Source organism: Patagioenas fasciata, chromosome 12 (assembly GCF_037038585.1).
Source record: "Patagioenas fasciata isolate bPatFas1 chromosome 12, bPatFas1.hap1, whole genome shotgun sequence".
NCBI lineage: Eukaryota > Metazoa > Chordata > Aves > Columbiformes > Columbidae > Patagioenas > Patagioenas fasciata.
The window spans coordinates 22,069,043-22,080,608 of NC_092531.1; the positions used below are offsets into that span (position 1 = coordinate 22,069,043).

The 11,566-nt window shown below is 43.4% G+C and overlaps 1 protein-coding gene across 6 annotated transcripts in view; it reads left to right on the top strand.

Annotated features, from left to right (window-relative positions):
- CEMIP (cell migration inducing hyaluronidase 1) overlaps positions 1–11,566 on the top strand; it is a 111,670-nt gene that overhangs the window by 86,381 nt on the left and 13,723 nt on the right. For all 6 annotated transcript variants that reach the window (XM_071814040.1, XM_071814044.1, XM_071814043.1 and 3 more), the window contains exons 14-20: positions 80–285; positions 3,561–3,630; positions 4,476–4,604; positions 5,322–5,407; positions 8,179–8,310; positions 10,284–10,319; positions 10,414–10,569. In XM_071814040.1, the coding sequence (XP_071670141.1) occupies positions 80–285; positions 3,561–3,630; positions 4,476–4,604; positions 5,322–5,407; positions 8,179–8,310; positions 10,284–10,319; positions 10,414–10,569 (815 nt within the window). The remainder of the gene's footprint in view (positions 1–79; positions 286–3,560; positions 3,631–4,475; positions 4,605–5,321; positions 5,408–8,178; positions 8,311–10,283; positions 10,320–10,413; positions 10,570–11,566) is intronic.

Consider the following 11,566-nt stretch of genomic DNA (forward strand, 5'->3'; position numbering starts at 1 on the left):
CATTAATGTAAAGTTTTTTCTTACTATATAGTGGCTGAAGGATGAAATCTGAACACAGACCTTTGTTTTGTACACGCAGGTAAAGGATGTTGTGGGTTACGATGCACTGGGCCATTGCTTCTTTACGGAAGATGGACCAGAAGAGCGCAACACGTTTGATCACTGCCTTGGACTGCTCGTTAAACCCAGCACCCTGCTCCCCTCCGACCGAGACAGCAGGATGTGCAAGCTGATCACGGAGGGCGCTTACCCAGGGTACATCCCCAAACCTCGGCAGGACTGTAGGTGAGTGAGCACCTTCCTTTTCTCCTTTTCTTTGGACGACTTACCCATAAAAGATAGTGTTACATGTAGATGATCATGTAGTCATCTGTGGAGGTTTGGGTTGCATGCCCCAGAGGTTGGGAGAGCAACCTCCTTGGCGTCTTTCTACTTGTGCTGTTTAGGCACCTACACACATAGGGTGTAATTTCCATTTTCAGCATAAAGTCAATTGAGATGGTTGCTACTTCAGATATTGAAAATCTGTCCTTCAAATTACGCTATGATGCCTTGTGCCTTATGGAGTGTTAGCTCCCATGGCTCAGCAAAAAATTGCTGAGTTCAGAATGGGCTGGGTTCTGACATCCATGCTCATGGTGAATGGTTGCTGATTTTGAAAATACTCCCATCAATTCAGAAGTCATTATTTGCGAAGAACAGATACTGTTTAGTGATACAGCATTGACATTATGCATTCATTTGGCATGGTCTGCCCAAACTATGGAGTGAAACCAAAATAATATATTAAATGCAGTTTAGCACAGAATTTGAACTTGAAAATAAAAGACTGAAGACTCTATACACACACTGGATTTCTAATAGTCTATCTATACATGAGCTCATGAAAACGTTTTCATGAGAACTTCTGAAAACTTCTGTTTGCTGCAAACACTGTATTAAGTTTGAAAAATACCGAATGCCTTTCATCTCCTTTTTAGTAAAATCCTTTCCTGTAAGTGCCCTTGCGATCTGCCAGCTGAGGTTTAGATGAGGATTATAGAAGAATTTACAATAAGAAGGGATTTTAAAAGGTCTTTTTGCCATTCTGTTGCATAGTAGAAAAAAATTCAGGTGAAGTATAGAAGAAACACAACCAGCTTGGCTGCACAGTTAAGTATTAGAAATTTTTTTAGAGGAATTCCAGAGTTCTTTATTAGCAGTAATTTTTAAGCACAGATTAGAGAAATGTCAGTCACAAATACTGTAGCTGTAGTTGACCCTGTCCTAAAGCAGGGTGTCAACTCGTGTAGCTCCTGAAGGCCATTCTAGCCCTCCTTTCCATGACTTCCCAGTTGTTTTTTCTGCCCAAAAAAAAAGGTGCACAACCTGGGAATATTATTTCATTGCTAATTACTAGCTGTTCAGGGAACCTATTGATTTTTATACACATCAGGCAGCTAATTCTTTCTTTTTCTTCCCTCATTCCCCCAGCTTCTCTTACTCTTAACATAAAATGTGGGTGCTCAGCAGCTAGGCAAGCAGATCCCCATCTATAGTCCAGGGAGCATAGTAAATGGTCTGGAGAAGATCTGTGGAACTGTGTTTTCAGAGTATTTTCTATTAAAAGATGGACATCAAGCTTGCCTTTAAGAGTTTACAATTGATGGTGGATCATCCTGAAGATAAGACCCCAGTGCAACAGAATGGAAGGTCTTCCAGGATGAAGTTTTGTCTTGAGACCACAGATCATTGATGTTGTGTTGAAGCTGCTGGGAGACAGGAACACTTCTGCTGGTAGTCCAGATTTTTCTCCAGGATTTTGTTCTGTTGTAGCTGATGTGGGGGAAAAATCTACACTAAAAAAAGAGCTAATTTTCAGACCCACAAAAACTCAATGAGAAAGTCTCCAGAGGCAGACTTCCATCCTGAAAATGAGACAGTTAGAAGCTGATTGATGCCTAAGAGCTAAAAATCTTCAGGGGATTTCTTTTATTTGGAAATACTCTCAATACGCTGAGGCTATATCAGTATCACCCATTCTGTCCTCAGAACAAACTGGGGTTCTGTCCAAAGAAACATATTTTTAGCTTTTGAGTTTGGCAAGGGAAAGAGATGAATTTGTGCAATGCTCTTTTTCACATCTGTGTTTGTTTATGAATTAAACTTAATGTCTCCATTCATAAAATAAGAGTTAATCAACCATTGTGCTCCTTTTCCACTGATAATCCATTTAATAGTCAGAGCGACATGTTTTCTTTCATTTTGACGACTGTTATATGGAAAAAGTGCTAGGAGTGATAGGCGGTGCTAGAAGTGATAGGCGGAGGTCTAATGAAAAGGTCCTATGGTACTTTGATCTGCCATGTCTTCCTTTACAAAAGAATTCAAGGTCTGATCAGATAAATAACTTGGGCTCATCCAACCTGAAAATACCTGAGGACCCTAACACTGCCCCTGGGGCAGTGGTCCAGGCCTTCAGCGCAGGGATGGTGGACAAACACTGGCTGCAGTTCCATCAGCTTGGAAGAGGCTGCTAGAAATTAAGACAATAGGATTGTGCCAAATGACATAGGAACCTGTCCAATCCACTTGGCTTTGAGGAGCAAGATTGGGCTGAAAGACAGGTCACTGTGGAAATACAATGTCCTTGCCTATGCAGCAGGAGGTACTCTATAGGTCATCTCAAATTGTTTTTTTTCTAGACCAGTCCCATGCCCAAAATTAGAAAAATTTTGCTATCTTTTAATGATAAAGCCACACAAACAGAACTTCATCTTAGGCCAGCAAAATCAGTTAGCCTAAAGCCCCTGTGAAGTCCTTCATAGCAAATTTAAAAGAGACGTTAGGGTTCCATAGGTTCATCCCCTGCAGGAGGGCAAATCTCACCCAACCAGTTCAAGGAGCCAGTCTGCTGGCTCTAAGTGCTGGATGTTTTCCTCTCAAAGTTCATGTGCCTGTTGGTTAATGAATGCTGTAGGTCACAGGATGGACAGTGATGGATTGATCTTTCCTCCTTGATGGGAATCTTCCAATTAAGAGTCTTTTACGTGCATTAGACAAATGGAGTCCTTTTGTCCCAAAAGAAATGCACAGGGGGGTGGGAGCAAATAAAATTAATGAATCACAGCAGCTCTTGGAAAAGGCAGGTACTGGGGTACACTTGGAAAGCCCTTAAGAGGCAATTTGTTGGGTGCCTGGATTAAATGAGTCTCTAATGAACCTGAGGGCTTATTTGGGGGCAAAGTTCTTTTCTGTGACTTGTGCAACAGCATATTTTTACCTTATCATAAAACATGATGGACATCTGACAGCTTCATAGCAGGGTTGGAATTGCAGTCAAAATTCCTCTTTTAATACTTGGGGTTTTAAAAGATAAGGCCATGCTCTCTGTCAGACCTCAGAGGACACATGTGGTATGAGAAGAGAAGAAAAAAAACAACATCTCCTTTGCCCCCTAGGCAGGACCCCTTATCTACAGAGTTATTGGCCCTGCCTGTACTGGGGCTGTATTGATCGCTGACTCTGGTGTGTGCTCAAAGTGTCATTTTCAAGTTATTCTTTGTTTTTCTGACCTGCAGCGCTGTATCCACCTTCTGGATAGCCAACCCGCACAACAACCTTGTAAACTGTGCAGCTGCTGGATCTGAAGTGAGTGCAGAAGTTTCTTTTTTGGTAACAACTCAGACCAGCTACAGCCCTGAAAAGCTGAGGCTCTTGCTGGAATAAAACACGCTTCTCTTACTCAGGCATTTATGAAACTGCAAGATCGAGACTTATATTAACGTGGCCAGTGCTGCCAATAAAAAAGAATGCTTTTCCTTTTGCTCCACACTTCTTGTCACTTGCTGTTTCTAGAGCTGGATGGCTTTAACAAAATTCCCAGCCTTTGCACAGTGTGCAGCCTGAATAAATTAAATAAATGTGACCGTGGAGTCCCAGTGAAGTCTTTGGCAATGATTCTTTTATTGCAATACAGTAATGGTGCTCTGAAATTTCAATCAGCACTAATGCTAATTCCACAGGGTTTCTTGATCACATCAGGAGCCTTTATTTCCTACTAAGACAAATAAACAAGTAAACCAAGCCTTAAACAAAGAGATGTAGTCTTTCCAAAGCTTCCAAATCTGAGTACCTAGATTTGGGCTCCTAGATACATTTTTAGGCAACTAAACGAAAATGACCTGATTTTTAAGATGTGACCATGAAGTCACCAGAGGACATCAGTGTATGTGTTACAGATTTTAAAGGTCTTGCTTATGGTTTCAGTACAGATGTCAGAGCTTAAGGCACCTTGAAGAAGTGAGGACATGAATGTGAATATACGTGTGTGTTAAACTCTTTGCCACAAATAGTTATCAGGTCACTGCTGCTAGCTGCGATTTGTTCTGAAATCTGCTGGCTTACGTCTTGTGGCTTTGCTGATAAATCCTTGGGCTAATGTAGACCAGCAAAGACGTTCAAGCAGAGGCTCAGATGTCCATTCTCTTTATCAGGAAACAGGCTTTTGGTTTGTTCTGCACCACGTGCCGACAGGGCCCTCGGCAGGCATGTATTCCCCCGGCTACTCGGAGCACATGCCGATGGGGAAATTCTCCAACAACCGAGCGCATTCCAACTACCGGGTGAGTCTGCACGCAATGGGAATGTTGCCTCGGAAAAAAACACCATCTTCTCGCTCCAGCTCTTTGGGTCTGCAAGTTATTAATGCCTGCGCTTTCTGTTTCACCAAAAGTTACTGCAAGCTTGTTTGTGTCTGCAGATAAAACAGCTTGTGTGCTGGCGTGGGAGCTCTCGGAGTCAGCCAGCACCCGCGTCGCTTGGCTCTTGGGCATTCAAAGAGGCTCTTGCCTTTGCTCAGGCTGCTGCTCTGCTTCTGCACTCCTAAAGTAGTGCCTCCAGGAGCATCTGCTGGCGGTTTGTCTAATTATAGACCTCAGCTGCCAATGTTAGCAATTAACTGAACAGCTTCTAGAGGCATAAATACAGGCCGCTGTGTCTGATCGCCTTCTCTTTACTTATTTACCCTTAGCATGCTGTGTTGTGGGGCTGTGTGCTGCTGAGTGCTTTAGACTGCAGCAGGGTGTTTGTGGTTATGGGCATACATGCATTTACCAGGGAGATGCCGTTTCTGGAAATCGGTGGCAGTTTGGAGGGATGTCTGCAGGTTTGGGTAGTCCGGATAGCTCCTCTGTTTCACATGCTACAAACAGAAGCAGTTATTAGGATTGTGTGAGTGACTTGGGCTTAGAACAGTTGGAGGTAGACCCTAGGGATGGAGAGAACTGTAGAATATATACAGAATATTTACAGAATACTGTAATATTGCATTTCTGTTTTAGGCTGGAATGATCATCGATAATGGCGTTAAAACCACTCCAGCCTCTGCCAAGGATAAAAGACCTATCCTGACACTGATTTCTGGGAGGTAAAGCATTTTGCACAGTTGAGTTTGGAAAATACTTCTCTATAGCACTGTCTGAAAAGCTATGAAATTCCCCCCAAGGAAGATGACAAGAATCATAGCAATGCCTTTGGGGTGGCTTTTATTGAGAAGAGGTCTTAGTTTTACCACTTTCTAACTTCATCTTCTCCATTACCCTTCCTAATGGACCCCCAGCACCCACACCTTTCTGGTTTTGTCCTTGCTTTTTAGCTCTGAGCTGAGCTGGCATGAATGTTACATCTGCTATAGGGTGTACTGCTGACTTTTTATTTTTTGTAGATAAGGAAGAAAATTGAATGTTGTCTGGTCAACAGCCCTGCTAGGCATAACTTGCTGCAAGAGTTTCCCAGGAATAAGAAATTAAAGTATTTCCTGGAAATGCTGTTGATCTTCTTTGTTCTTTTAGGACCTGCTTGAATAGGGAGTACTTACGTAGCAGAGCTCACACTTTGATTTCCAGTTTCTGTCTATTCCCAAATCTGACACTACAATAATAATTACAATTGAATACACAGAGCGACCTGTCATCCCTGCTGCTGTGCACAGGCTCTGTGCAGCATCATGGAGTCATTTAGAAACACTGGAAACTTCTTTATAGAGCCTATCATATCAGCAAACCTACCATGGTCTGGTGGCTTCTGAGAATCCCCACTCTTTGCCCAAAGCTGAGCCCAGCGAGGAGGCTGAGGGCTTCTCGTGGGCAAAATATAATAGCATAAGGACCGCACTTGCACCCTTTTATCTCCTTAGAGTTTGAGTCTGGCTCTTAACTTAGTGACCAATCCCACGGAGACAAAAGGGCTTAAATATTCTCAAGTTTCATAGTTTTCTTTCCTGACAGACCAATTGCCTCCAGTTGCACGCAACCTGCATTCCCCCATGGCTGAGTTTCTTGACAGAAGAAACCACGTAGGGAAGACAAACCTGCTGAAAACCCGTGCTCAACAGGGGAGAATGGCTGTTCATTTCTCCCTTTTCCCTTTTCCATCTCTGGGGTGTGAGTTACCCAGATTGCTGTGGTCGTGCACTGGGCAAGCACCACAGGGCTGGGATCAGTCCTTGTCCCCAGGGGCACCCAGCCAGCAGCTCAGATATCAGTTATCTGTGATCCACATCACTCCAGCGCCCTGCCCAGCAGCTGATGCTAAAAGATGTTCAAAAGTGAATATTACTTACATTCTTTCAATGCTCAATTAATTGAAATGATTAATTATATACTACTAGCAAAAGTAACTGCTAAAAAAATAATTTATTAAGAGCAGCCTGCTCTGCAAGTACCTCCAGATTCTCTTGGGAGCTTGATGCTGTTTTTCCATGTAGCTGAACGTGTGCTTTGAGAAACTGCCTGCTGCCACAGGCACAGTAAGTAATTACAAAAGGCAATTTGTCCCTTGCCATACAAAGGCAGGAACGACCCCTTGAAGCCAAGCAATTCATAATGCAGTCATGTTTGTGCTCGGGGATAACCCACCAGCACAGGCTGCAGCTCAGATTATTTATATCACTTTCCACTTTTCATGTGTCAGGACTGAAGGACTGAATAAATGATTATAGCTGGACTGGCTGGGGCAGACTTGGAGGTAGGCTGGACAGCTGGAGAGATTATTCTGCATTCAGTTACAGCATTAAATATCTGGGCCAAATTCTGTACTCTGTAGTGTTCCTCTGGTTATACACGGATGTGAATGAAACTGGAATCCATCTCAAAATATCTGTATTTAACAATGTCTGGGGAATTCACAAAGGCTGATACTAAATCTCTCTCTGAAAGCAAATTCACAGTGATGAAGCTGCCAAAGCAATATTCATTTACTGGAACGCTATCAGCCTGATGCTCAGTTTTAGGCTGATATGATGGCTTATTAAGCAAAGCAAAGCGCTATTGAATATCTGTTAGCGATTTGACAGCTTGGCCTTGCTACCCGCTGGTGAGGTATGAATTTTAATCTCTGGACCATCCGTTGCTGGCACTGAGTTGGATACTCATCTGTCAGCTTTCTGAGCTGCGTAGTGTGATGGAAGATGCTCCTTCGGTAGCAGAAGGGAGAGCTGTGCCTGGGTAAATGACAGCTGAGCTCAGCATCACCATTGGGAGCCAGATCGATGCTCAGATCCTGTGGTCGACATGCAGCAGCTGAGGGCACACATCGCTGCATTTTCCGCTTGTGCCTGCTTTTTTCCTACATCAGGCCAGTATTTCATCATACTTGAGAAATTCAGAGTTTAAGCGTCTCATACGTGTGTCCTGGGAACGTATAGTGGGAATAACGGAGGACATAATCTCAGCCCTTCTCCAAAATGTTTTAATTCCTTTCCACAGCAAGCAAAATTTGGCAGTGGTACTCCTTGCCACAGTATAGCCAAGGTTAGGAGATAAGAATGCTCAAAAGGGAAAACGAAAGGATATTTATCTAAATAACAGGAATGTGCTAAAGGATAACAGTAAGGGATTAAAAAATATCTCAGGCTTTTGGGAGCAATAATAAACTTTCCATGCTTTCAGCAATACATCAGCAATACAATAATGGAAAGGTGAAAGGAAACTTGGAGTGGGTCTTTACAACTGCTCTGCCTGGGCCGTCCTTCCCTTGGCAGCTGGGTCTGGCCATCGCCGCTTGACTACACACGCCACTTGGATGGACTATTCTCCTAAAGCTGTTCCTGAGTTAGCAGAAACCAGATGTTCAGCAGAGTTGTGCACCGAGCGAAGCTGCCTTCCCTCGCCAACCTTTCTTCTCTCCTCCTGGTTACAGATACAGCCCACACAAGGATGCTGATCCTTTGAAGCCCAGGGAACCTGCAATAATTGAACGCTTTATTGCCTACAAGAACCAGGATCACGGGGCCTGGCTGCGGGGTGGAGATGTGTGGCTGGACAACTGCCAGTGAGTTTTGCCTTATTTCAACTCTCAAAGTTCAGCCTGGTGTTTATGGCCAGCATAGCTGTGGTTCAGACTATTTATATTGCTTTGCACCTTTCATATGGCCAAGACTGAAATACAGATGAAACGTTAAGTAAACACAGGCATTATTTTACACAAACAGAACCTGCTTTGTCTGAACTGTCTTCTGATTATTTCTCTATGTGATTCTGACCAGCATTCAAAAATGGTCACATACACACAGATACATAGATGCAAACGACTAAAAATAAACCACAATTTTTTACGTTAGGAATGAGATGCTTTGAAAAGAAAGCAGAAAAATCCACCACCTTCCCTGGCTAAGCCTGGTTACAGATCAGTTTTATGTGGTTCACTGTTATGCTGATTAAGCAAGTCCTGATGGAGCAGACATAAAACTATGCATCATACCAGTGAGGGAGAGAGACTGGGCAAGTGCATGTTGTACTCTTTGAAGGCCATTTCCTGCGCTGGTCAGAACAGTTATTTGTTTTGCGCTTGAAAACAGACGATCTCCTACAGTTTCTTTTGCTGAGCCAGGCTCTTGATATCAACCTCAATGAAGAAAGCGGAGAAAAAGGAAAAAGTTACTTTAGGAGGCATGTTGTGATAACCCTGGTAGGAATAGCTGTCACACTGTTATCTGGTGTCCAATTACCGGCCGGAGCTGCCTTACCCTCCAGTGACCCAAACCTCTTAAAGCAACCGGTGGTATGAACAGGCTCTAGTGACCAGTCAGGTTGGCAAGAATGAGGCTGTAGCAGAACACTCAGAAATGCAATATTGGTAATACAATTGATGCTTATTTGAACTTATGAGTCGGAAGTATCTAGCACACTCCATGACCAGCAAGAATTGTCTTTGCAGATCACACTCATGTCATTTAGACATCTGTGTTGCTTATGGAGCAAATGTAGCAATGTGGAGGTTGCTGGAAGACTGAGTAGTTCATCAGCTTCCAGCAGCAAACCTATAAGTGTACATGAATTTGAGGGAGCAGCCATCACACTGTAATTGTCTTTATAACCGCAGTAATTTCCATTTGTATTGCTACAGGAAGACTTATGCATCACATTAACGAAACTAATGTTAATGTGGCGTGCGGTATATAAACTACTGTGTGTGTCTGTGGGGCTGCAGCAAGCAGAAGGGAGACGATAGCGTGTGGAGGGCTGCCATCTACAGACAGACACGGGACAAAGCTGGGTTTGCTCTGCTGCGGACTCTGCTGCTGGTTTTGCTGAGATCAGTGACAGAAGTGTTGAGTGTGGCACTGATGTGCCGATACCATCAAGGCTTACTCATGCTATCACATGAATTCCTATAAGCAGAAGTCATGGACCGAGAGTTGTGATTTATCTCATCTGAAAGCTTTGGAATTTCAGCAAAGTGGCTGGACATTTTAATATTATATTTTATTTTATTTTAATAATAAGGAAGACCTGATCTCTGTCTTCCTGTTGATGAAAGGGAAGCCAAGCTTCTCTGCTTTTATAACACTTTGTCTTGTAAAGATATTTTACAGAAGCAGTATCTCATAGGGAGCACGGAGGTGTGCTTAATGCAAAGTATTATTAAATAATAAAAACAAGTTGGAGTGAGAGAGAAACATGATCTTTTTACCTAACAGTGAAAAGAACACAGTCATTAGACATGGGGAAAAGCTTTATCAGACAAGTGAACTATGCCCAGTAATCACCAGCTTAACCTCAGCTTGGAGCAATCAGGTGCAGGTTTGCTGCTTCATATGATCTTCATATACTTAAAGATGTGCCAAAAAAAGATCTTCCAAAGCTGGACAGCGAACAAATCTGGCAAAGCATGAGTTCCCCATGAACACTGTTTAGTAATTAAGCCCTGCTGCCCCCCACCTCATAGATTTGGTTATTTTAGCTTGACATGATAAACCAAAGCAAAACCAAACGTCTTCTGAAGCATCTCTCTTCTCTTTGCAGGTTTGCTGACAACGGCATTGGCCTGACCTTGGCCAGGTAAGTGTGGCACAGGTTGTGCTGCAGCCTGGGGCACAGCTGGTGGGATGGGGGTGAGCAGCCCCTTCACCTCCAGCCCTTCCCTCCTTCCTAGTGGTGGGACTTTCCCTCATGACGATGGCTCAAAGCAAGAAATCAAGAACAGCCTGTTTGTTGGCGAGAGTGGGAACCTGGGCACCGAGACGATGGACAACGAGATCTGGGGACCCGGAGGTCTGGATCACAGGGGAAGGACCCTGCCCATCGGCCCGTAAGTTCAGCTCAGCACATCAAAACATTCTCTGTTCCTGCTCCCAGTGCAAACTCCAGCCCAGCATGGTTTCTTAAGCAATGCTCAGTTTAATAACCATCACACACAAAGGATTTGGTTTCATATCTCCCCATCCCAAAGTCCCCACTGTGCAGCTGCTGCTGGCAGGTACATACCTGAAGGCTGCCAAGACAGCATCGAAATCCTTGTTCCTTCCACCTCCCCTTTGCAAACAGAGCTGAGAAGACAGCAAGAGGTGTGTGTGCTAGCTGGACACTTCTGGGTCTGTGGTCAGCAGTGGCCAAGTAATGTGGCAGTATCCATCCAGGTCAGCTGCCAGGAAACCTCATAGAAGCCCTTTCCTGGTCTGGGACTGACCCAGCCATGGTCATAGATGTTCTCAGAACTGCTGTTATGGTTGCTGCTGTGCTACAGGAATTTGTTGCCTTTGCTAAATAGTTTTGAAATGTCCAGTGAACTTTGTGTGTGGCCTCTTCCTAGACCTTAGTTCTATTCATTGGTTTGCAAGTGCAATAATGTTTTGTTGTTATTCCTAAAAGCATAGTTATCCTAATGGTAGCCCTACAGTGAACACACAGCTCAGCTGATTTTTTTTCCCCGCTGTATTATGTGCCTCAACTTTGCTTTTTAGTAGTGATACAAAAGGCTTATTATTAACTATAGCAATAATGAAAAGCCAATCTGCTATGACTCTCCTAATATCCTTTACATATATATGTGGGCATATCTCATCTTGGGTATTGTGTGGAGAAACTCACAGTAACAGAACAAATGCACGGGAGCAGGCAAGTCTTGTCTAAGGGAAACCATTCGTATGAGGAAGGGATCAAATTTATTTATCATGAGTGAAATTTGAAACATCTCAGCCTCTTGAGTTTAAGCATCTCATCCATTTAATCAGTGTGAAAAATTGTGTGATCTTTACTTTACAGATGATATCAGAAAGGTTGCTAATAAAGGTTCGTTAGTCTGCTCC